This window comes from Notamacropus eugenii, chromosome 5 (assembly GCF_028372415.1).
Source record: "Notamacropus eugenii isolate mMacEug1 chromosome 5, mMacEug1.pri_v2, whole genome shotgun sequence".
Taxonomy (NCBI): Eukaryota; Metazoa; Chordata; class Mammalia; order Diprotodontia; family Macropodidae; genus Notamacropus; species Notamacropus eugenii.
In genome coordinates, this window is record NC_092876.1 from 315,304,038 (window position 1) to 315,331,345 (window position 27,308).

Genomic DNA, 27,308 nt, shown 5'->3' on the forward strand with positions numbered 1-27,308 from the left:
ACCAACAGATACAAAGTGGAGAATGGAAGTATGTCTATGTACCTGTCAGAGTTGTAAGTATATTATCTTGTAGGATATTATGTTTCAAAATATGGAAAATGCTTCTTAATCTTCTCAGTTATCCATCCATCCATCCATCCTTCCATCCATCCATCCATCCATATATACATACATACATACATACATGCCTTTCCAAAAATCTGCTAAGCATCTGAATGTACAAGGCCTTGTGTTCTAAGCCATGGAAAATAGAAGTATCTAGACTCTAAAAGAGCTTCCAATAGATTAGAGGAAATATAATATGTGCCCAATTAATAAAAAGTAAAGTAAAATGTGTTAAGTGAACAATACAGGTTCAGAAAAGGAAGATACCTTCTGTCTCAAAAAATTATGAACGTCTTTATTGATTACATGGCATCTGAATTGAGTCCTGAAGGACAGGTAGGAATGCAACAGAGAGAAATGAGAAGGAAGTACAAGTAGAAAATGAATAAACAAAGATGTGGATGAGGAAAAATCACAGGTATAACGGAGAAGAGTGAATGATCCTATTTTACTAGGGACACAAAAATCATCATTAACATCACATTCGTAACCACAAAAATATATGACAATATATATGATCAATATTAAATAACACATTGAATATAGGGCAGCTACAAGGTGCGGTAGATACAACACTGGCCCTGGGGTCAAGAAGACCTGACTTCAAATCTGACCTCAGATACCTACTAGCAGTATGACTCTCAGCAAGTCATTTAACCCCATTCATTTGCCTTGGTTTCCTCATTTGTAAAATGATCTAGAGAAGGAAATGCAAAAGTACTCCAGTATCTTTGCCAAGGAAACCCCAAATAGGATCTTAAAGAATCAGATATGACTGAAACAACTGAACAACAACAAACATAATCAATATATAATTATGTAATGTGACTATTATAATGTATTATTATTATAATTTCCCACTTACATAAGGAATTTAAGATTTATGAGATAATTTATTCACAGCTACTCTGTGAAATATGTAATACTTAATATAACACATATACTATCATTTGCATTTTAGAAATGAGAACATTGAGGCCTAACTGGGAGAACTGTAGCATCTTCAAAATTAATATTGAAGTTATGAATACAGAGTTTGGTGAGAGAGATTAATTTTGTTTCAGACAGGTTGAATTTGAGATAGCTATGGGGCACTCAGTTTGTGATGTCTAAAAAGCAGTCAGTGATGCAGAACTATAGCTCAGGAGAAAAGTAAAAGCTGGATAAGGTAAAGGTTAGATCACAGAGTCATCTGTATAGAAATAATTGATTTATTGGAGTCTATGGAATAGATAAGCAAGCAATGTAGTATATAGGGAAAAGAGACGAGAGCCCAGGACCAAACTACCTAGTCTAGAGTCAGAGACACAAAGCCTTGAAGGAAATCCACAGTTTATAGACATGACCTGGATAAATAATAAATAAAGGAACCTGAAATTGAGAAATCAGACATATAGAAAGAGATGCAAGAGAATGTGATGTCATCATGTTCCAGAGAGGAGAAAACATCCATTAAAACAGGGAATGTCAACTTCTGCTGAGACGTAAAAAAAAAAAAAAAAAGATGATGAGTGAGAAAAAGCCATTGGATCTAACAAGAGATTATTAGTAAATTTGGAGACAGATTATTAGATCACAAACAAGATTTAGCAAATAGGAGATGTTAAGATGCAGAGTTCAGGAGAAAGTAAAAGGCAAAAAAATGACACCGAATGTATATGGCTTTCTCTAGGAGTTGCAAAGAGAAAGGGAAGTAAGCAATGGAAAAAACAGCTAATGTGGATGATAGAAACAAGTGAGGGTTTTTATTTTGGGGAGGTGGGTTTTTTTTAAGGATGTAGAAGACATTAGCGTTTTTCTAGGCAGAAGAGAAGAATTCAGTAGATAGAAACTGAACAACAGGAATGATAGTGAGGTCCATCTTCTGGAGAAGATGGCAAAGGAATCTAGAGTACATGTGGAGACGTTGGTATTTACATAATGAAAGGCCACATTTAAATCCAATATTGGAAGGAAGATGTCTGAGTTATATGAGATAAGGAGGAAGGGAGAAGAAATTCTATACAAATTCATTTAAATGATGATGATGATGATGATGATGATGATGATGGTGATGATGATGACGACAATGATGATGATTATGATGATGACAAAATCCTTTACAAAGCAAGTAAGAGGTGGTGGGGAAGAAGGTGCCATGTGAGGAGAGATGACGCTTGAGGAGAGAATAAGCTTGGAACAGCTGTTGTGAAGAAAGGAATAATTAACCTGGAGTAGAGTCAATACCTTACTTCATTTAAGCTTCAGTTGAGATTGGATAACATAAATTAGTAGTAGGCTTAATAAGCAGGGTCTCTTGATTTCTTATAGCTATTATCAGCAGTATGTGAGTAGGAATGAAGAAGGTAGATGGAGTAATCTAGGGTTGGTGTTTGTCAAGGCATAATTGACAATATGACAAGGAAGGGAGGGATTCTAGAAGAGAATTCCATCGATCCACCAAGGAATAAGAATGGGGGGGAAAGATAGAGTAGCCAGTGCAAATATTATAGCCTCAGAAAAATCTGATACAGAGAATGGAAGTCATGGTGAGAATGAATAGTATTAGAAGTTCTAAGAAATAAGGAAAGTTGGAATGATAAAAGATTGTGATCAGATAAGAGAATTTCAAAGTTTATGGGGAAGGAAGTGGAATACTTATGGGTGATGGTGAGATCATTAGTATATTTCTGCTTGTGTACAGCTGAGGTAGAGCTAAGGACCAGTTCATGTGAATTAATTAGATTGAGAAAATGGAAGATCTATTATTTGGGAGAACATCAATACATAGATTGATATTTTAGAATGATGTCAAGAGTTGCAGTGGAGAGAAATATTGTGAACCAGACTTTTAATATTTTCAGGGAAAAAATTATAACCTGGAGATTTAAGTAAAATATTTCCCAAATATCTTAGTGAAGTTTTAAGTTGCTAAAACTGAAAATATCTTTTAAAATGTTTGTTATTAAATTTTAAAATGTTGTTATTAAAACTGAAAATAACAAAAAGTACCTTTAAAAACTTAAGTTATCAAAACTTAAAACTGCACCAAGACATTTAGGACACCCTATATAATAGCCCAGGATTTGGTGATAAATTTGGATAGCATGAAGTTCAAAATTGGAGTTGTTGCTGAGTTGTGGTAGTAGAAGTTGACTCTGGAGGTATCAATAGGAAGCAAGAAGTATTCTAACTCCACCACACCATAATCACAGTAAGTCAGGAGTATGAATGAAAGTACAACCTCTACTAGAAAGTGTGATGATAGAAGCAATTTCATCAGGTGAGAGCCAAGGCTCTGTGAGCACCAGAAGATGAAAGGAAAAAGGAAAGATAAGGTTTATTTTAAAAGCAAGTTTGTTAAATATAGAATGGACATTCCAGCAGGAACACAGGAAATAGAGGAAGGTAGATCTGAGGTATTATAATGGAGGGTTGGATTAATTGGACAGGAAAAAGGAATTGGGGATGTGTGAACATGGCAAACAAAACTGCTCACTGGTAGTTGAGAATTTAGAAAAGTTAGGTCATTCTAGGGGTAGTATAAGGTGGTGAGAGTATGCTTAGATTGAGAAGTATTAACAGCTAGGTGGGTCAGTGTGTAGAGTGCAGAGCCCAGAGAATCAGGAAGACTCATCTTCCTTAATTCAAATCCATCCTCAGATACCAGCTGTATGACCCTGAGCAAGTCATTTAATCTTGTTTAATTCAGTTCCCTCATATATAAAATGAGCTAGAGAAGGAAATGACAAATCACTCCAGTATCTTTGCCAAGAAAGCCCCAAAGGAGTCACAAATAATCAAATAAAACTCACCAGCTGAATAGGGAGTCACTGAAGATTTGGGGGGCAGCTAGGAAGTACAATGAATAGAGCACTGGGCTTGGAATCAGGAAGACTCATTTTCATGAGTTCAAATCTGACCTCAGACACTTACTAGTTGTGTGACCCTGGCCAAGTCACTTTACCCTGTTTTCTTCAATTCCTTATCTATAAAATCAACTGCAGAACAACAAAACAAATCACTCCAGTATCTTTGCCAAGAAAACCCTAAATGAGGCCATAAAGAGTCAGACAGGACTGAAATGACTCAAGAACAAATTGGTAGAGTATCAGTGGTTGAAGAGAAGTTCGCTGAGAAGAGATGTAAATAAACAATACAAGATCGTCTCTTAATAAGTGTATTCATGGGAAGTGGTGAGATATACTAAGGGGTCCCAGAAATTCAAACACATCAGGCATGAGGAAGAAGAAATGAATGAATATGGTCAGGAGGCATGCAGGTACTGACTGAGTACTGGAGAAGGGCCTGGAAATCATGGAAGCTGAAGACTAATATTTGGGAATTTGATGGCTGAGTCCTATCTGTGGCTGGCCAATTGGGCCCTTCATTAAGAAGGCCCTGGTGGATATGGGAAGTGGGAAGTGAAGGCAGGGTCTTTTCTTGGGTTGGGCTGCATGGACCCAGAGTTGGAGAGGCTCCTGAGGTAGTCTTACTAGAGTCTAGAAGGTAGGGTTGGGATTGGCTCTTTAGACTGGGCAGTTAGAGAAAGTCTAAAGGCAAGATCAATGGTGGGATGACTTGAGGTCAAATGTAGAAAAGAATAGAAGAGGGAAGCGGGGAGATATTTGAGAATCTATTGAAAAAAAGTTAAATGACACCTGAACTAAACTGTTGGCAATGGACAGGATAAATATGAGAGATAACGTAGAGGTAAGTAGAATTTGGTGACTAATTTTGTGTAGGAGGCAGAGGCAAAGGCAAATTCAAGGATGACTAAAAAGTTTTTATTAATTAATTAATTTAATAAAACGTTTTGAACATAGATTAGATGACTGGAACAAGAGTGGCACCACCTACAGACACGGAATTCAAGATGAGGAACAGTTGTTTTGCTGTGGTTGTTGTTGTTCTGGGAGGTAAGGTAATAATGTCAGCTTTTTACATAAGTCTGAGGTTCCAACAGTGCACTCAGATGAAAGTTTTAAGTAGGACATTGAAAATGTAGCTTAGCAACTCACTTTGAGACAGGAGACTGAAATTTTGGAGCCATCTTCACATAGGTCATAATTGAAGCTGTGGGAGTAGAGAAGATCGCCAAAGGATGATGTGGATAGACAAGAAAATTGTGTTGAAGACAGATTCCTTGAGAGAATGTCTATATTTAGTAGCAAGATATGACTGCGAAAAACCAGTCAGAAATGTCAAAGAACAGAAGAAATCAGTATAGCCGAAATCCAGAAACAGAGAATACCAAGAAGAATGGAGAGGACATTGTCAAGTATAGGACTAAAGTTAAAAGCCCTGGCAAAATTCTAGAGCTTATTATTCAAGCTCAACTTTGTGAGCAGTGAACCCTATCAGCTAGCTTGTGTGTATGAAAAGAAAACAATGTCAAACTAGTCTCATTTCCTGTTTTTTGACAGAGTTCATGGACTTGTTGGTCAAAGTGATATTATAGACATGGAAAAAGTACCAGTATTTCAGGAAAGAAATGATTTTTTGCTCCTGGATCAAAGCATAACAGAAAAATCATTAGACTTGGAATCCAAATCTGGGTTCAATGTGGTACTGCTTACTTGCTATGAATTTGACCTTGGGTTACTTAGCTTCTCAGTTTCCTAATCCTTAAAATGGGAACAATAATATATGTTCTTCAAAGAGTTGTTGCAAGGAAAATGCTTTGTAAATCTTTGTCCCATTGCTCATCATCATCATCATCATCATCATCATCATCACCATCATCATCATCATCATCATCGTAGTTGAAGTGGTTATCAGGGTAGAAAGTTTTTTGTTTGTTTTCTTTAAGAAGGATACTGAAGGACTTTTGCAGGAGGGGAAGAGGGCCAGGGAAGAGCCTCTCATTCTTTGAAATTTGTCAGAGATCTCTGAAATCAGTTTATCAATCACACCTGCTTGTTGATCAACTTACTCATTGACCTATCATTTCTTTTAACACAATAGGAAGTAATTTGTGTACTAGTTGACAGCTGATACAGTTGTCCTGGTCCACTTACTTTTAGAGTTATGTGTCCCTTGGATCCTATGGTTTTTTATGTGATGTTTTATTCATAATTTCTTGTAGGCATAAGCTACAGCCTCTATACCCCTATCCCTCCACTGCCCTTTGGCTGAACTATAATTTTGCTTCCACAGAGAAAGGCTAGATTAAACGAGTTATTATTCAAACTTGTAAGCCAACTTGGAAGGAAGCGTTTAGTGGAATAGCTCAGGGTATAGTGACTGGGATAAGGGTATAGATGACATATTTATATAATTTATAGATGACATGAAGCTGAGAAGGATAGCTAACACACTTTGTGATAGAATAAGGATCTGAAATGACCTTGATGGCCTAGAAAATTGGAAGACACAAAATTGGATGAAATTTGACAGGAAATAATGTAAAGTTTTACAGGTAAAAAATCTACCTTAAAAGGTAAAAGAAGTATAATTAACATTTTATCCAAACAACAACAGCAAAAATCTAGAGATTTTGATGAACCTCAAGCTCAATTTGAGTAGAATGAGATGGGGTGATTAAACATACTTATAAACCTAAAATCCTAATGTGATATTGAGCTAAATTAAGATAAACATAATTTCAGAGGTGGGGGTTAGGGGAGGGAAAATCCTGCTGTCCTCTGTCGTAATCATACCATATATAAAAAATTGTGTATAGTTCCCAATATTGCATTTCAGAAATAACATTCTGGAATCAGAAAACAAGAAGAGGAAAGGGCCCCAAGCTCAGGTCATGTAAGGGTCATCTGAAGAACTAGACATGGCTAATCTGAAGAAGACTCAAAAGGAAGGTGATAGTTGTGTTGGAATACTTGGAAGGTTAGCATCTGAAAGAAAGATTTGAATTTATCTGTTTGGCTGCATAGGCTAGAACTAGGAGTAAAAGGTAGAAGTTGAAAAGGAGTTTGTTTAATGTGAGAAAAATTCTATTAAAATTAATTTTTTTAAGAGTAGAAAATGTTAAATGAGCAGATAATAGATCTCATTTCATTGCAGGATGTCAGAAAAAGACATTTTCCAGGTATGTTATTGGAAGAGCTGAGATCCTTTTCAACTTGGTCTGCTTTTTCTAGTAATGAGTTAGAATAGATGACTGCTGAGATCCTTTTCAACTCAGAAAATGTATAATTATTCCCAGCATCCAAGTGCAGTGTAACACTACTTGTCTTTGAATTCAGGCAACATAGATTCAGGCAACCAGGTGATTGATAGTCTTTACCCTAGGTATTTCAAATTTCATAGATGGAACTACAGAGGATGTCTTTGAGCTCCTGAAAAGAGTCAAAGTGAGAAAGATGTAGATGATGAAAATAGTTATATTTATGGAAATAATTAAGAGTTTTGAGTTACAAAAACTGAATGCCCATAGGAAGAATATATGAGAAAATGACTGATGGCAGGCAAATTATTTGTGACTGTATACACTTGTTATATATTGATTACAGATAGAGAAGTCCCTTACTTAGACTCAGAAGACTAAGGATGAGTCTTCCTTCCAGAAATTAGTAGGGATAAATCAGCTATTTTGAGCCTCAACTTTACTTCCTTAAAATGGGAGTATTTTTTTTTAATTTTACCTACCTTAGGTTGGTTTTTATTATAAATGTGAATCACATGTAGAGATACATAATGAAACACTTTCTGTTTATAATGTTTTTCCACGAATCATTTAAAATTTAAAGTTACCTTTCAAGTTAATAACTTTTCAAGGGGAAAATACTGTCTAAATAGGAATATACTTGAGGACAGGAGCCATATTTTATATTTATTTATTTCTCTACATTGACTATCACAATGTCTTTAATACAGTAGATAATTAATACGTGATAATTGTTTCTTATAGATTATAGACATATAGAATATAGATTAGAGAACAATGTGATTTTTTATTTAAATTTCAAACATTTCTTTTTGTTAAATGTGCTTCTGAGTTTTTACTAATTTTATAAGTTCTTTTTTTCACTTTAAGATAACATAACTTGATTTTTTTCACCATAAGATAAGATGAGGTTTTCTTCCTCCATCAGCAATACATTGTTCCTGGTATTTTCCTGTACTCCCTCTTAGTCAGTCAACAAGGATTTGTTAAGCACAAATTATATGCCAAGCATTGTGTAGGTGCTGAGGATGCCAAAAAGCAAAAATAGTCCTTGCCCTCAAAGAGCTCACATTCTTTATTTCATATATATATATACTTATATATATATAAAATATATTTTTTGTTTTCATATACATATATATGCATATGTGTGTGTCTGTGTATGAATTTAACAAAAAACCAAAACAATTAGTATTCTGCTACATGTAGAACAGAAAAAGATGATTGGACACAAAACTGAAGATCTCTATTGCATATTTCTTTCTTTTCATTTTAAATATATAATAAGTTCAACCTGTAGCTTTTTAAGATGTCCTGCTTGTCTGTGCTTCTTTCTGGATTATCTTCTCATGTTGATAGCAACTTAGTGGTAGAGTTAAGACTAACTTTCAGTTATCCTGCTTCCCAATCTAGGTCTTTCCTAAATTCTAAGCCTCAGGGTAAAAATGTGAGCCTATATTATAGTTAAGATGCAAAAATCGGAGTTATAGTTTAGGTCAAGTAAGCCCATACTTACTGTGACAAGCAAATTCCAGAGCCAATATTGCTTTGATCTTTTGTACCAAAGACTTATATTTTCCAAACAAAAGGTAGAATTCTATATTTCTCTAAAAATAACAAGTAGTTTCTCCCTTGTTCCCCCTTTCTTTTTTAAAAATTATTCCTGTTTCTTTTTCACCTCTAAATACTTTGGTTACCTTACATATGGACTCCACTCTCAGTCTCTTTGAATCAGATTAAGGAAACAAAGTTGTATAGTGCTAGTACCTAGTCATCAACCATACCTCTCCTTTAGTGTAGATTTTCTATTTCCATCTCCAGAAGCTTGGACAAATCCTAGTTTGAACAAGATTAGAAGAGAATATTTACTTCAAGTAATGAATGATTGACCAGCAGGCTGAAATCCAGGGATATATTTTTAATCAGGCGCTTTTCTCCATTCCAGTGGGTTTGACTGATAACACATCAGGAATTTGCTGTTTCCATTAAGAAAATGATGGCTTAGAGCACGTGATATGAAGTGTGCTCTTGCGATACTGATTGATTGAGCTGTATTTCAGGATTACAGTTTCCAGAGTAACCAGGGTAGTCTGTATAATTTAGAATAACTCCACAAAAGTTCATGATTAGCTATTGGAAACCTAGTTCCATTGTATTAAGAATAGTGATAAGAGAAAAATAGCCATAGAGAAAGATCTGAGATGAGTACAGGATTTACATAATAGTCTCAAAGCACCCTGGAATGTTCCCATTTTGCTTATTTTAATATTATTTACGTAGTTTCTTTGGACAACTTAAGAAGTGATATGTATTTTTAAAGACATATGCATTTTAAAGACAAAAATAATTTCTCCTTATTATTATATATTCTCTTTATCTTCATGGATATTGCTATTATTTATAATTATTAACTCAGTTAATCCACATAGAATATATAGCATGCACACATACAAAGCATGCTTTGGGAATATTTCTGAAGTAGAAAAGTTTTGGGAAACCTCATGAAACCCAGTGAAACTTCTGTGTTATCTTCTCCAGACTTTTCTAATGGAGACTTTTCTCTCTAGCCTCATTTCCTTGCTGAACTCATTTGCTCCCACCATTCAAATAACACCTTTATGCAAATGGACACCCACATGTACATCTCCATCCATAATCTCTCTCCTGAACTGAAACTCACATTTCTATACTGAAGGAAGAAGAAAATTATAAAATACTTAGAAGCAAGAATAATTATGCCATGTAAAGGGATAGCTAATGTCAGTCTGATCAGAATGCAGGGTATATTTGTGGAAGTTGTGGGAATAAGGATTGAAAAATAAGATGGGGCTATATTACAAAGAAGCCTGAAAGACAAAGAGAGTAGTTTGAATTTTATGCAATAGGCAAGACAGCTATTATGGATTCTGGAGCAGAATAATGATTGAGGGTATAAATTAAAGTGTTTGGTAGAAATCAAACAATCCGTGTTTACCAAGGACCTTCTCTGTTTTAGGTGCTATGCTGGCACTGATCAATGGAGAAATATAAAAGGAAGAATGAATCTGTAGAAAATTTTAAAAGAAAAAAATAATTGGATTGAGTAGTACATTGAATACCAAAGATGAAAGACAAGGAAAAATAAAAAATATTTTCATAATTTCTAGTCTGGGAGACAGGTAAATAAATGAAATGAGATTAAAATGAAATGGCATCTGCAGAATGAGAAATGGTCATAGAGTGAATTATTTCACTTTTGGGAAGTTGACTTCTTATTGACAGAGATGATGAAGTGCAAATAATGTCAAGCTTAGCTGGAAACCCTAAATCATACTAAGAGGGCAAGGGAATAGAATGCTCAGCCCCTGTTCCCTTGCACATGTTCATCTGATAAATCTCTCTGTTAGGGAATCTGGATAATTTTTGCTACTTCAAGGTCGTTATAAAAAAAAATGAATGTAGTTTTGTGCCAGGTTCTTACTCAGCACTGGCCAGTGAATGTTTGATCTTCAAATGGAATCTTCCCCATGAACCTTAATTAGAATCATATAATATTAGTGGAACTTAGTGATCATCTAGTCTACTACTTCATATTATAGATGATGAAACTAAATTTCAAAGAGGTACAGAATTGCTCAAGGTCAACTGACTTCAACAAATATCTGTTAAACATGTATTAATATCTATTAAATATCTAAGTATGACAGTGTGTTCAATGAACAATCATGAAATTAAACATTATCTTCAAGTTTTACAAAAACCTATTAGTATTAATTAAAACAAATATAGCTGTAAAGATGAGGCTCCTTCAATGTTTTATGAGAAATATGGAGGCAGGGGGTGGGCGGGAATTACTTATGTGTAGGAGAGTAGAAGACTTCACATAGAAGGTTAAACCTGATTAGTGCCTTGAAGAAAACAAATGACTTCCAGAGAAAGAGATTGGGATTGTGAAGGGATTAAGATAGAAGGTAACTCCAGGTATTGTCAATAACATGTGCAAAGGTTTGGAGATAATAGAAAATAGGATAAGAATGGAGGAATGATAAGTAGGGCAGTTTGACTATCCCATAGATTAAATGGAAAAAACCAGAATACAAAATTTTGGAAAAGGTTTGGTTGGAGCCATATTGGATCAGTTCATGGAGGCATCTGCAAAATCGATTGCCAGTATAAAGAATTTACTTGTTACTCAATAGATAATAGGAAGGTTGTGAAGATTTTTTTAACTGAGAAATGAGATGATCAGAGTGGTGTATTAATGATTCTGAACATGATATGAAAGGTGGATTGAAGCCTTGCTTTGGAAAGGAAAAACTAAAGGAAGAAAGGACGACTCAAAAGCTATTAGTCCTTAAGAGGAAAGATGATTTAGGGCCTAATCTAGTTTATTTTCAATATAAAGGAGGGATTATGCAAGAAGTATAATTTGATCACATTTAATTAAAGTCAGCAAACATATTACGGAGATATTAACTTCAAACATGATATAGAACCTTTAATCTCAATGAAAACATCTTCAGAACCAACTAGACCATGGCAACTGGTTAGACAAAATTATGCTAGGGGTTTTACCTCACTGTAACTTCAGCAAAATAAGAAGTCAGAAAGGAGGAAACTATATGTAATAATAAAATGTAATACGAAATCATTTCCATTGCAGATGAAATATTTTATACCTTAGGGGAAAAAAATTTGAAGATTGACTAGATCAACTTTGTATGAAAAGGTCATCAAAAAAATGATTTTGCCTCAGGGCAGAGACTCTGTGTGTGTGTGTGTGTGTGTGTGTGTGTGTGTGTGTGTGTATGTGTGTGTGTGTGTGTGTGTGTGTGTGTGTGTGTGTTGCCTACCCACTCATCTGATAAGTATTCTGACAAGTTACTAGGGCAGTCATCAAAATTAAGATAGAGTCAATCATGAAGTCCATCTACATGCCAGGAAATACTATCAAACAAAAGAGTTTAAGAGTTTGGGCTTGTTTCACGTTCTGCATGGCAATAATAAGGCTTTTAGCCAAGGGTCTAAAGAAATTGGAAAGGAGAGGCTTCCATTTTTAGGCTTAGTGTTACTACTTTTATAATAAGACTATAGCTGCCCACTGAAGAGTAAGCCTTGGGAGTCCAATGCATCAAACTACTACCTGAGACTCCATGTCCAAATAGGACATTATCTATAGCAGGTGAGCCCAGTAAAAAGTCAGCAGCTCAGCCAATTAACATGCTTGACCCAGCCTAGAAGCCAGGAGAACTCTACCTAAGCATTAGAGGAACTCATCCCTCAGTTGCAATATAATACAGTGAACTTAGTGAAGACCTGAGAAATAAAAGATACAATGTTCTTTCTCTCTCCCTCTAAACTGAATTAAATGCATGTGTGACTCCATTTCCCCAACTAGACTTCATACTTTAACAATAGAGTGAGTGTGGTCTATTCCTTTGATTTCTCACACAGGGCTTAAAAAAAATTCCTTGTTAAATTGAATTAAATGACATAGAGGAAAGAACCCTGGATCCAGAGTCAAATAACCTGGGTTAAAATGCTGTCTTCAATGCTCATTTCCGGTGTGACCCTGAGCAATCCATGTCCTCCCCTGGACCTTAGTTTCCTTACCTTGTTGCCCCAGATGAACTAGATGGTCTCTGTGGTTCCTTTCCTCTAAATCTCCTGATACCCAGGTTTACAGATGGCTAGAGGGAAAAGTTTGGACTTCTCCTCCTGGCTTGTCCTTAGAGAAGATGCATCTTTCATTTGTACATCATGAAAGCAGTTTTCTTTCAGTTTTTAGCAGAGGAAAAGGGGTGCATGGGGGGTCAGTATCAGGAGTAATATTATAATATCTGTTTTGTTGTTTACAATGTGGAATTATGGGTATCAAGGGGAAAAAACAAATGAAGCTAAAAGCTTGAGTTGTCATTTTTAAGCACCATTTTAGGCACTGCACAAAATGCATGCTTTATGGCTTTTAAACAAAGTAGGCCATTAAGTGTGCGATGCTAAGAGGAATTTTTATCTCATCTATAAATACAAGTGAATCTTTTAAATTTCAAATCCCCAAACACAGGCAATTCACTGTGACAATCAAGGCTGTTGTACAGAATGTAACTTCAGCACCATCTGTAACCCTATTGGTATTTTAATAATTATGAAAAAGAAATATATATGTTGACAACCAACACATTACTTGAAGTAAAAGCCATCTTAAAAAGACAAAGCTAACTTCCAGGAACTTTTGTGCAGAATTTGACTTACTCAGAAATCTTTTTCTTTTTTCCATTTTCATCTTTTAATTAACATGAAAGAAGACCTCTAATCTTTACCTTAAAGCAAATATTGAGCAAAAAGATCCCCCCTCATTCACAAGACTAAATACATCAAATGAAAATGCTTGACTGTTGATCAATAGAAATATTAATAAGTAATCTTGGCAAGGAAAGTGTTTGGATTTTTTTTTTTGTTAGTTTTCTGGGAGTTGCTAATGATGGTTGTAGGACAAGAGGGATTTAAATTCTTTCTGCATTTAATGACTATTCTTTTCTGAATATTTTTTAAAGTTTTCCTTTTTCCCCTCTGAAGAAATAGTTCTTTTTATTAAAAATGTATATTCTAGAAACAAATTCTTAGTGCTCAAGGCAATTGTCTAAAACTATGTTTTAGAAGAGTTCCCTAACTGCATTATGGAGGGAATTTCCAATTTGAGAATTCCTAAATTGATGAAATCACAAACCCTTGTCAAAAATTAAAAGAAGGCTAAGAGATCTTGGGACTTCTCACAAAACAGCACAGATATGTATTGTTACAGAAAGACAAGCAACAGACGACCTGTGCCTGGTAAACACAAATAAGGAGTATAGAAGCCCTGGACTTTTTCTACTTCAAAAACTACCACTTTCCTACTGTGTGAATTTAAAGGAGTCCCTTCATCTCTCTAAGCCTGTCTGAGTTTCCTCATCTGTAAAATAAAGGACTTGGACCAGATGATTGTTATTTGAAAGAAGCAGTGTTGTAAGTTAGAAAACTCTGAGTTTTAATTTGGACCTCAATTTCCTCCTCTGTAAAGTGGATGTATTGAATTTAATGAATTCTAGGGTTTGTTTCATTCCTAAATCTTATAATTCTGTGATTTCGGAGATCCATTCCAACTATCCCATTCTATAACTAGATAGATTAGAAATCTCAGAGGCAGGAATTGCAAAAATAGGCTCTAAAAGCAGATGCTCCAGGAATAGATAATTATTTTAGGGATATCTGTTGAAAATCAGTTTATTTGATTTTCAATCTCACATGCAGAGATGATTTCCATTAATGAGGCCATCTTTAAGTTTCAAAAAAAATATATAGAGTACCAATATTAGGGGTACTTATATGCAAAAAAAAAAATGTTATATTACTACAACTTTGAACTATCCTTCATATATGTTTTCATCTTTTAGCAAGTAAATAAGGCCCATATCATTTTCACTATTTCACTTAAAGGCACCAGAAAAGACTAAAATGTACCACATAAAACAGTGGTATGCTGGTGAATATTTAACAACCAGGTCTCTGGGAGGGAGATTTACAAATGATGCAATTTTAGGTTTAATCTGCATTAATGACATTTTGTCTGTCACATTCTAAAGTCTAGAAATCAATAAAATAAAACAAAAATCAAGTCTTGATTTATCATAGTTACTGATTTCCAAGGTATAAATGATCATACTGAAAATGAAGTAATTAGCTCTTTTGATGAGTTCAAAATGGAACCAGCATATCCTTGATAGGTGAATTGAATTAGATTAAAGGACAAATTATTGGTGGAGTCTGAATTTGCACACATTTATGATTTTAGGGCCTGTGCTTATGCTACAAATCATCTCCAGTAAGCTTTTTTTCAGGGTAGCAGCTGAATCACCTATTAAATCACCTCCAGACAGTAGAAACTCTCATCCAAAGGAAATCTGTGGCATTTGTGGGTTTGAGGGTCTAAGCTGAAATTTGTTAGTCACTCTCATGACATGGAGCTTTCCTCAGATAGGAGGGAATTAATGGCATTTGGGAGAATGATATGCCAAAGAAAATAGTAGGTAATACCTACTTAATTAGACTCAGCATTGTATAGTAGATAGCAGGCCTTGAAATTAGGTGGATCTGGGTTCAAGTCCAGCCACTGATACTAGAAACAGTCACCTAATGTCTCAGTGCCCCAGGCAACCTTCTAACATTATAAATTGTAAACTGTTTCATACTGCTACCTGTCTTCCATCTCTCCCTTTATCTCTATTCAGAGGGTCACCCCCCTCTCTTTTTCTCCACTCTAATTTTCTCCTCTCACTATGAAATTCATACACACACACACACACACACACACACACACACACACACAATTTATATTAATTCCCACTCAAGGAACCTAAATTCCTGAGTCCTCAGTCTACTAAATTTTTAAGACCTATTCCAAACTCAACCACAATTGGAGACAGAGATGTTCATAACCTTGATTTTGTTATAAGTCACAAAGTGTCCTACTTCCATGTTCATGCACAATTTTTGATCATTTAATCTATCCTTCTCCCTTATTCCTCTCCCTTACTATTTTTCAACCATAAACTCAGGTACTCCTATACCTCGGTTCTTTGCCAGGATGTCATCCCACACACTGTCTATACTGTCCTTCCTTCTTTATACTTTCTCTATGTCCACCCCAGTGGAGAACCAATTTTACTCTACTTGGAAGTAACTGGGCCCTTTATGTGTCACCAGTTATGCGATCCAACCTTGAATTTACTCTTACTATTCAACTTTTCATTCCTATTCAAATGCTGTTAAATGGAGAAATTACTATATGTGGTCCTACTACAAATTTACAGAATCTCAAATTGGACCCTCTCTGAGGCAAGACAGATTTTTTACATCTTTCTTTCCTGTTCACTATCTCACTTACCATAAGGCTTATTCAAAACATTTTTGTCCCTCCTCAAGTCTCCTGGGGCACCTACTCCCCAACCCTTCCAACTGAAGGTCTCATAATTCCCTGGAAAGCTTGAGGTCATTTGCCAAAAGATCCCTCTTCCACACTCCTCTATGTCCCGTTTCATTCAGATGTCTTCCCTTACTGTGACCTCTTTCACCCTTTTCTCACTTTGAAGTGAAACTCCTGAAGTTACACTGAATTTCATTAAAAAAACAAAATCTCTGCAGTATCAAAATCCACTTTCTACTTTCTCTGAAAACACATACAAGAAAACTCCAACCCAATTATTTTTTCCCATTGAATTTTTGACAGAACTGATTTGTTGTTTTGAACTATAAAGATACAGCATCAGCAGACTGGCACTAATTTGAGAAGATCTAAAAATGAAACAATAGGACTCATTGAATTTTGAGTTTGCACAGCAAATAGACCAGATTGTGGTTGTGTTTGTGTGTGTGTGTATTTTCCCCTTTCCAGTTGTGTTATGGAGATAGGTCTCCCTTACACTTCTCAAGTATTATTAGTTCTGGTTTAAATTTCAAATCCTCTCACCCAACCTTTTTCTTTCCCTTCTCCCCTCAATCTCTCCATCTCCATTCTGATACTTCAGTTTTATTAAAAGATCCATAATTTCGCTGGCACAGATCCTTCATAGCAGCAAATAATCTTCTACAAAATTTCACCTTTCACCTAGCCTCTGGAGGAAAAAATAAATTCCTGTCATCACTCATTTTCTGGTGATGAGCCCATCTCATCTCACCCTGGTTTTCAGACAACAGACAGAAGGTTTGTGATGTTCTGTACCTTAGAGCCTTATATCTTGGTAGCTCATGCCAATATTTAGGCTTTGTTAGCCTTGTTTTTGAAAACCTGGGGTCACCTCCATGCAACCACAAGGTGTCAAAGTACGACTGCATTGGAGGTGTACTTGCAAATCTCAGAAGCCAAAATATGAGTAAGGAGGGAGAAATGCTTTAAAAGAAATAAAGTCACTAATCCTGTTTCCCTTAGAAAACTCAAGCAAAGATCACTTCAAAAACTTTATCTGTTTCTTTTTTTTTTAAATTGTCTTATAGTTCCCAATGCACTTTCAATTTTTTTTCCTCATTTTACGTTTAGAGTAAGCTTATGAGGGTAGGGGAGACATTGTTATCCGTATTTTGAAGGGAACTGAGGATCAGAAAGACTAAGTAATCTGTCCAAAATCATAGAGGAAATTAGTGGCAGAGTTCACTTATTGTGTGTGGCTTCTAGATCACTGATATTTCTACTATGATATTCTGTTTAAAGTTAAAATGACAAAGTAGAGGGTAGAAAAATCCATTGATCAAAAACACAGATATACAGTGACCAATGTCAGTCAGTGAACATTCAAATGTATCTTCTAAGCCAGGTACTGTGCTAAACTCTTGTGCATAAATACCAAAAAGAAAGTCTACGCCTTCAGGCAGCTTACAATTAAATGGAAGAAAACAACACACAAAAAAGGGCACTGTGAAAAAGTGAGAAAAATTCCAACGTAGAGTAGCCAAGTGAGAAATCAGAAGTTCTAAGCTGAGTTCACCTTAAATGGAGTTTGTTGTTGTTGTTGTTGTTGTTGTTGTTGTTGTTTTGAGTCCATAGAGGGACTGAGTAAGGTGATGAGGTGTAGTACAAAGGCTGGTAGAATTTTGAGGGATGATGACATTTTCTCAATAATGGGCTTCCTAGGACATTCATCTATATTCTTCCTCAATGGAATTTTCCTCCGTTTTAATTAATTGGAGATGTTTCTATGGATAGGACATTTTTTATAACTTTTTTTTTTTTTTTTAGTAAGTGGATACACAAATATTTTCTCCATCTCCATTACCTAGGTGCTGGTAAGTTGTAAGGTCTATTTCACACAGAAGTGAACTGCTAGCCACTTGGCTGTTTGTGATATGAAAGGCATCACAATAGCCACATATCTCCAAATATCTTTTCTCACTGACTAGGCATCGTTATACTCTTTTTTTTCTTCTGTAGCTTGAAATCCCCATCTTATTGTTCAGTTTTGGGGCTAGCCAAACAAGATGGGAGTACTATCTCCAGCTGAATAGTGTGGTTAAAATATGAATATTGCCTAGCAGGAGAAAGTTCTGGGGAGATCTCCTAGTCTCATAGAAAATATTAATAATAGTAACAAGCAGTAGTAGCAGTGATAATAATAGTTATAATTTTATTGTTATCATCACCTATTAGGTAATTGTCATCTTAAAGGACACATCTTAAAGACTGACCCCAAGAGAATCAAATATTTAATAGGCAGAGAAATGAGAGTTAGAAACATGGAAGCCAGAAACCCTGGACAACAGCCTGGCATCATTAAGGACATTGAATTATGGAAACCATCATGAAATGTGGCACAAGTGCCTTGGAGAATGAACAGGAAAGGAGGGTGCCCATCAAAAAAATACATTTACTTTACAGTCTTGTCTGGGTACCAGCCCCCCATTTATGAATAATACATTTAAAATAGTTTAGAAAGCACTTTGGAGGAGATGGGAACTGAGTTTTAAATCTCTTTATATCATTAGTGAGGATCCTGTCTTCAACACACCAGAAGGGGTAGCCCAGGGCAAAAAGAAAAAAAAAAAGCCAGCAATTTTTTGCTATTTACTTCTCAATGACCCCTGTTCTCGTGGCCTGGTCAGCACTTATTTGTAGATTCTGCCTCATTAATAAGGACCTGAAGGTTTTTTATGTTTGTAGAATGGTTCATAATATTTTTCAAATATTTATGTCTCATTAAAAACAAAATAAACTTTGCCACGCTGATTTTTAACACATTTCAACTAACAAGGATTTAATGCTTATGTTTCTCATTAGTTTTCCTTCAAATAGTTCAAATGTTTCCTTTCAAGAGTAACCAGATAAGGAAAAAGCCCTATAATCATATTTTGTCTTTTTAAAACTGTCCACTTTTTGGCCCACAAAATATAATGAATTTAATCTTTACTAGTTAATTCAGGTTTGAAGGTGGTGTTGAAATAGGTTAAAATGGCTCAGGCTTCCCTAGCTGCTATACATAGTCATAGAGTCTTATAGTTGATGTGTAAAAAAGAGATGGAGAAATGGAGGACCAGAGAGTGGAAGTTACTTATCCAATGATATGTAATTAGTGGGAAACCAAGGATTAAATTTGAAGCTTTCTGTCTTCTAGCTCTGAATGTTTGCACTGCAGTACCCTGGTCATTAAATTCATAAAAAGCAAATTTCCCAATGAATCCCCTCAGTCATAAAAAAAAGTCACTGTCCAAGTCTTAACAAAAAATTCAGTCACAATTAATCAGAATTCTAGAATCTCCATTAAATAGATTTTTATGTGTTTATATTATTTGCTGACCACTAATTTTAGGAGAATGGGGCAAGTAATAAGAAAACTATTCAAAAAGGAAAGATTATGCATGACAATATAGAATGTAAGCTTCTTGAGATTAAGTACATCTCACTTCTGTCTTTGTTGTCTTGGTACCTAGCACATGCCTGTCACATATATTATCAAATTATTCTTGTTAATTGCTTTAAAAAGAGTGGGATCTGGGAGTAGTGTCTTATAATACATCCACATTCAGACCAATCTCTGAGTCTCAGTTTTTTCAACCAAATTCAACGTCAGCCATAAAATAAGGAAGAAATGAGTTTAGAAGACCATTACATTTATCCTCAAATCTAATTCAAATTCTGTCTGTCTGTCTGTCTCTCTTTCCCCCCCACCCTCTCTCTCTTTCTCCCTCTCTGTTCCCCTTCTAAAAATGTAACCAGTGATGTCTATTATGGTGACCTCATCTGCACAAGAAGCCTAGCTCACAAATCGAGACTTAGCTTGGTTCAGTACTTTCTTAGAAGGGCTAGAAAATGAACTCAAATATTATTTGAAAGTTTCAAAAAGGGTTGAAACAGAGCTGTGTTTGAGTATGCCCTGAACAAAAACTGAGCTGGACTCTGAATGAAACTTAATCCAATTTTATTTGGTTATTTACTTCCTTTTTTGTTTTGTTTTCTTCAACTTAGCCTACTCCATGATTTCCACAGATAACTATGTCTGTGTTACCATGGTATTAAAAAGCGAATTCTGTTTCACTCATCAACAGTGATTTTATTCTTAGGCAACTTTTTGTAACTATGGATGATTTATATATCCCAATTCCTTTCCCAATCTTCAGAAGTACTCCCAGAATCCCTGAGGTTGAGTCAATGAAAATATTTATCTAACATAATTACTACTCTCTTCTCTTTTTAAACAGAGATTCTGGAAGAGTTTTTTTTTAATTCTTCCCCTGCAGAATATTAAAGTGGAAATATGAGTGCACATGGGGCTAAAAGGCCTAGGTTCAAATCTTGAATCTCACTTACTAACCATAAGACTAAATTATTTAATCTCTTGTACTTGATTTCCTCATGTATAAAATGAACAAAATATTTCCTATACTTTCTCCCTCACCAAATTATTGTTAAGAAAATGCTTTTGGCTAAATAAATGTGAGTTATTATTAATAATGTCTGAAAATATTTCCATTTGCTTATTCTAAGAGCAATGTTTTAATGGACTTTATGTCTCTTCTCTTGGCTTTAGATAACTGTGATAACCCATTATCAGCCCTGCTGCCTCCAACAGCCTTTTCCAGCTCATCAGAACTCTTTGGCACTCCTAGCCCAGCTCAACTCAACAGAAGAATTGGTAAGTGAGGTGACTGAAGCAAGGATAAGTCTATAAAGAAAAGTGCTAGTGAATAATGGATGAGGCTGCATATTGGAAGAAAATTAACATTTTATTCCAACTAGTATCACTCCTTCCTGTACCAAACAGTGTTCAGGCAGTTTGGTTCTTTACTGATTGTTACAAGAGACTGATGGAAATGAAAAAAAAAATATCCCATATTTTCTTTTGCATTATAATGTAAATCTCAAATATATGTTTGAATTCATTGTCATATGGATGAATAAATGCACTTGATAATTCATTTACATTAGAAATGAAAGAAGAGCAACAAGTGAGGGAAGATTTTTCCAGTCTTTTCTTTCCTCTGCTTAAACATAGAATGAGTAGATAAGAAAAAAAAAGTAGAGAAAAACTGAACTGGAATTCAGGTAATCCAGTTTATTACCTCATTTCTTCTACTCCTAGTTCAGAAACCACGGACAAGTCTTTTGATGCCTCTGGCATCCCGTGTTCTCTCTTCAAAGTTATCTTTTAACACAGAAAAACTATCATTATGGCTGGTATCCTCAATAGAGTCCTGGAAAACATCTTCACTTGTTTTAACAAGATGATCGTAAGGAGACCTATTTGTTAGTAAAGACTTCCATGTGAATTCCAAAGCTGTAAATATATTTCCAAAGAATAAGTAGCTTCAGAAATATGAAGTAAAGGACATAAATCTGCTATTACCATAGATGACATAACTGATCAAAATGGGTGGGGGAAGATGGATAGATGGAGGCAATACTTTAAAAAAAAAAAAAGAACAAATATTTGTTGTGGCTACCAGCATTGGGCTGGGTTCTAGATATGACTAGGGGGCCATATCTAGTTGGCTTAATTTATATCTCACCACTGGACCCAGAGGACTCCAGGGAAAAAATGAGACTGGTGATTTTTCACAGTCCTCCCTTGCTTAAATCCAATTAACTTGCATGTCTTGGCATTGTCTTCCTGATACCCTGGTCCTCTTTTCTAGAATGAAGAACAAACACCAACAAAAGATGCAACTAACAAGAGTGTAGTGAATGAATGGTCTTTGTCCTCCAGGAGGTTAAAATTTACCTGGGAAGGCAAGTCCTAAGCACACCAAAAAAGAGTAAAAAGAAAAAAAAATTAATAGAAATGATGCCAGATAACTATTGGAGAGATAGATGTCAGAAGGTCCCACCCAGTTCATTGTTACAATCAATTCAAGAAACACTTTTTCAGCAGCTACTTTATACAGGACTCTACTGGGTTCTGAGGATACAAAGGCAAAGTGAAGCACCCTCTTTCTTTCAGTACTTCCCATTCTCCTGGTGGGATTTCCATGAGGACAAGTCAATCATTGCTATGTTTATGCAAAGTCATTTCAAGAAGGGGAAAATACTAACAAATAGGGAGCTTAGGAAAGAACTTGTATAGAAGGTGGCATCTGATTGTCTTTGGATGGATGATGGGGATTCTTCAAGGCAGAGATAAAAATGGAATGCTTTCCAAACATAGCTGACAACTTGTGCAAAGACCAGAAGTGGCAAATGAAATGTAACATTCGAAAAACAGCAAGGTAACTTGTTTACTTGAAATGGAGAGGCTAGAAAGGGAATAAATAAAATGAAACAATAACAAAAACAACTAAGAAATAAAGCTGGGAAGATAGGTAGAAACATGAATATGAAAGCCTTTTAAGAAATCAGGTGGGGATTTTATATTTTACTCTAGAGGCAACAGAAAGCTATTTTAATAGTTGAATGACACTTGGGAAGAGAAGAGGAATACACATTTATCGCATGCTTACTATGTGCCAGACTCTGTGCTAAGTGCCTTACAATTATTATTTCATTTAATCCTTACAATGATCTTTCTTTTGGATGGGGTTGGGGTAAGGTGCTACAGTTTTTACAGTTGAGGAAACTAAGACGGACAGAAGTTAAGCCATTTGTCCAATGTCACACAGTCTGCTTTGAACTCAGGTCTTCCTGACTCCAGGACTAGCATGCCTTCGAACCACTTCAAAGTTACATTTTATGAATATCAATTTAATACATTTATGGAGATGAAAGCATGGAGAAATTAGAAGATTATTGGAATATCTAAATGAGAGGTGAAAATGATCTATTAAGGTATATATTTTGTGAGAAGAAAAGTGGATGAATAAAAGAAATATGGATCAAAAAGATTTAGGTTATAGTTGAATATGGAAAGTGAGGGAGAGGAAATTAAAAGATGACTCCAAAACTGCAAATTGAATGTATTAGAAATGTGGAGATTCGTTCACCAAAAGTAGGGAAATTTGGAGTAGGGAAACTACAATGAGTTCTGTTTTGACACATTGAATATGGTTGTTTGTGTAGGGGTCCCGAGAAAGGAGAGATCATTTCATCCTGGAGTAGTCGGGAATATTTATACTGAAATTAGATAGAAGGAATAGCTTCCTGCTTTTGCTTTTTCCAAGAATTGTCAATATAGTACGTTTGTGGAATTGGAAAATAACTCCTCAGTCTTTATCGTTGTTGTTCAATTGTTTTCAGTTAGGTCCAACTCTTCATGACCTTATGTGGACTTTTATTGACAAAGATACTGGAATGGTCTTGCCTTCTCAGTGATGATGGGTGGGGAGGGAGGAAGGGAGAGAAGTTGGAATTCAAAGTATTACAAATGAATGTTGAGAATTGTTATCGCATATAACTGGGAAATAAGAAATACAGGTAATGGGGTATAGAAATCTATCTTGCCCTACAAGAAAAGAGAGGATGGTTATAAGAGAAGGGTGGGGTGTGATAGAAGGGAGGGCTCATTGAGGGAAGGGGTAATCAGAATACAAGGTGTTATGAGGTGGGGGGAGGGAAAGGCAAGGGAGAAGATTTGGAACTCAAAATTTTGTGGAAATGAAAGTAGAAATCTAAAAATAAATAAATAACGATATAAAAAAATAAAAAAAAAATCTTTAAAAAACAGATACTAGAGTGGTTTGCCATTTGATTCTCCAGCTAATTTTACAGAGGAGGAAATTGACTCAAACAGGAATAAGTGAATTGCCCACACATCATTCAGCTAATAAGTGTCTGAGGCCAGATTTGAACTCAGGAAGGTGAATCTTCCTGAATCCAGGCCTATCACTCTATCTATTTTGCCACCAGCTACCCCTCTTAAGTTTTTGGAGTGTAGTAGGATTAACTAGAGGACATCTAAGTGTTCTTGATTTTCTGATTACAAATCTAGCTTTTGTTTCACTAAATCTTGCACATTATTATAGTCCCTTACTCTCAGGATTTACAGTTAAATATGGAAGACACAATCTAGCTCAATAATAAGCATAATTAGTTCTTATTATTCAGTGCTACATGAAGTTTGATTATAAAGCAATGAAACTAATTTCTAAAACACTGACCAGAACTTATAGATTCTAATGAGTCTACTAGCTATTTGATATCCTCACTTAGGGAGCAGACATCCATTGTAGTGAAGATGCACTTGATTACACAGTGTTAGAAGTCCTTATTTGGAATTCTCTTCACACTCTGTATTATATTCTCCTGGACACCTAGATTAGAGAAAAATCCTCATCCTTTTATGTTAAATTTTATAAAATTGAATTTTATGTTGATTTTTATAAAGAGCCAATATTTATCCATAGTCACATATGTTATATGAAGTGGGTGGCCAAGTTAGGGAATAATGTTTTTGCTTTAAAATGAAATATGATGATAAAATAATAACTGCCTTTTCTGGGTGGTAAAAAGACTTGTTCCAAAGTCAGTAGAGAAGAAGACCCAAGCATGCTTTGTTCAACCTAAGCCTTGATAGAATAGGAGTCCATTCTCTCAAGGTGATAATTTTAAACATACAAATACTCACTTATATGCATATATTTATCTATGTGTTAAAAACAAAACAAAACAAAACATGTATGCTGTTTCACTGGAATAGCCATGTCTCACATGTAGTGGAATGGGGGCAGAGGTACAATAGGAATAATTAGATTAGGCATTGGTTTTGATCAATGTGGGAAAATTCATGAATGGAGTAATTTTTGAGCAGTATTTTAAAAGGATGAAAGGAGTATATTTTCATGTCCTCATACACAAATCTTATTATAATAGCATTGTTCTAATAGAAACCCTCAATGGCTCCCCATTTCCTGACAAAGTGTAAAATCCTAGTCCTGGCTTTCAAGTCTATTTACCATCTGCCTTAAACTTACTTTTACTTTTAAAGCTTTACTTCATAATACTCCTTTATATATATATATATTCTAAATTCTCACCAAATGGAACTATTCCTTGCATTTCCTTTGCTATCTCTGTTCACATTATCCTTTATGGTTAGAGTTAGTTTCCTTATATCAGTGTGACCTCCTAAAGTCTTCCCCTTCTTTGTGTGCCAGTTGAAGTGCTAAGTCTTCTGGGTAGCCCTTTCTGAAGTCTCTACAATGAAAATGATTCCTCTTCTTCCTCCAATTTTTCTTTGGCTATATTTTCCCTTTGCTCTTATCACACTGCAACATATAAAATAGTTACAAATTATGCACTTTTATCCTCATTAGCCTGTAAGCTACTTGAGAGCAAGATCTATGTTCTATTTATCTCTGCATCTCTGGTACTATCCCATGGTACTTGCAGTATTACAACAGTTATTTAATAAATGTTTGTTGAATTAAATTGAAAGAAATGAGGGTAGTATTTTAAGGGAGAGAAATATCTAGTTCTTGAGCTTCAGAGAAAGAGACAAGAACATCAGTTTCCTGCATGATTTCCTTAATTAAGGAGAAAAAATCATCCTTGGGGCTGAGAGGAAGAGGGCAAAGTAGAAAAACACATTTATAGCAAAATCTCAGTCAGGAGCCTATCAGATCCAGATCATCAATTTATATCCAGTACAAGTCAGTAGTGACAGAAAGTCATTATTGCCTGATGACACTCCAGCAGTTTGTGGGGAAGCTACATGTATGATTTCAGTCCAGTTTCTTCTCTAGTGGACTTGAGAAGATGGCACTGCCCCAATCAGTTCTAATTGCCAGGCATGTTTGGCAGCCTCAGAGAGATAAAAGACTAGAGTAAATATAGAAAGCATATTGTCTTAGTTTCCTTAGAGCTGAAGGATCTCAAGTCATTTGGTCCCAATTTCTCCATTTATAGTTGAGGAAACTGAGGTCCAGATATGGTAAGAGATATGGTAAGCAGCAGAGCCAAGACTCAAACCCAGATCTCCTAATTGTACATCCAGCATCCTCTCCCTTTCAACATGTTTCTTCTCTTTTATGGGTTCTCTTTAGGAAGGTAGAGCAAAGAGGTTACCAAAGAGGCAAAGGAAATGGAGTTAGAAATTTGGCTTGGTTCCTGTCCTCTTACCTCCATGTTCCTGTTGAAGTTAGCTTTTTTTTTTCCTATCTTAAATTTTTCCCACTGCACTTGAAATGGAAATGTAATTAAAGTCATGAAGGTTTTAGACAAGTTAGAAAGTTTATGATAAAGTATCACATATGAAACATCAATATTGGGAGGGGAGGAAGTATTTAGGGTACACACTGTGTGTTTAAGATTGATGTTTATCTGAGGGGTGTGCTGGGCCCAGTTTGTACTAGGTCATGAAAGGTGATAGCTACATTGTTAATATGAATATTTAGATCTCAAAACCTGGCAAATTAGGGCTTGGCTTATTGTATTGTTGATTGACTAGACTTAAGAATGATATAAAAGATATGAATAATGCACATTAAACTTCAACGTATGTCACACATACATTCTCTCTGCCAAAGCTAGTTATTAAGCATTTAAAAACTTATCCCTGTGAATATCTATGACAACCAGGACTGATTATTATTAAAACTTATCTTCCCCAGTAGCTAACATATTACTATATGCAGAGTAATTAATATGTTTGTTGAATGAAAGAATAAATGCATGAACAAATGAATGGGCAAGTGATCATCACGGAAGGCAACTATGCCCTCCCACAAATTATTCCAGAGATAGACTGTTCAGCAGGAGGACACATGGCTCTGATACAGCATGGCATTTATCATTTTTTATGCACCCATGAGGTATTTCCTTTCCCTCTTACTACCATATTTAGCTACTTGTCTGTTTTCTATTCTTTATCAATCCATTTTAATTTTTGGCAAATTTTTACTTTAAGAAGAGTTAGAGATTTTGATGTAGGAAAAAAAAAAATCTTAGAGATCTTCTCAGTACCTTTATTTTGGAGATAAGGTCCAAAGAGGTTAAGGGACTCACCTGTGATCATAAGGGGAAATGACTGACAGAACCAGGATTTAATCCAAGATCTGATGACTTGAAATCCAATTCCCTTTCTATGTATATACACACTTACCCCCCAAAAGAAAAAGGTTCAATGCATTCTATAAGAAACTCATTAAACATCTTGTGTTGCTTTTAGATTTAGCAGAATAAATATCCAAGTAGAAACTTAATATTCCTCAGTCATCACCATTATCTGAA

General features: G+C 35.3%; 1 protein-coding gene across 1 annotated transcript in view; it reads left to right on the top strand.

The window, feature by feature from the left end:
* CNTNAP5 (contactin associated protein family member 5) overlaps positions 1–27,308 on the top strand; it is a 951,365-nt gene that overhangs the window by 198,082 nt on the left and 725,975 nt on the right. Inside the window, exon 2 of the mRNA XM_072613412.1 lies at positions 20,740–20,844. Within this exon, the coding sequence (XP_072469513.1) occupies positions 20,740–20,844 (105 nt within the window). The remainder of the gene's footprint in view (positions 1–20,739; positions 20,845–27,308) is intronic.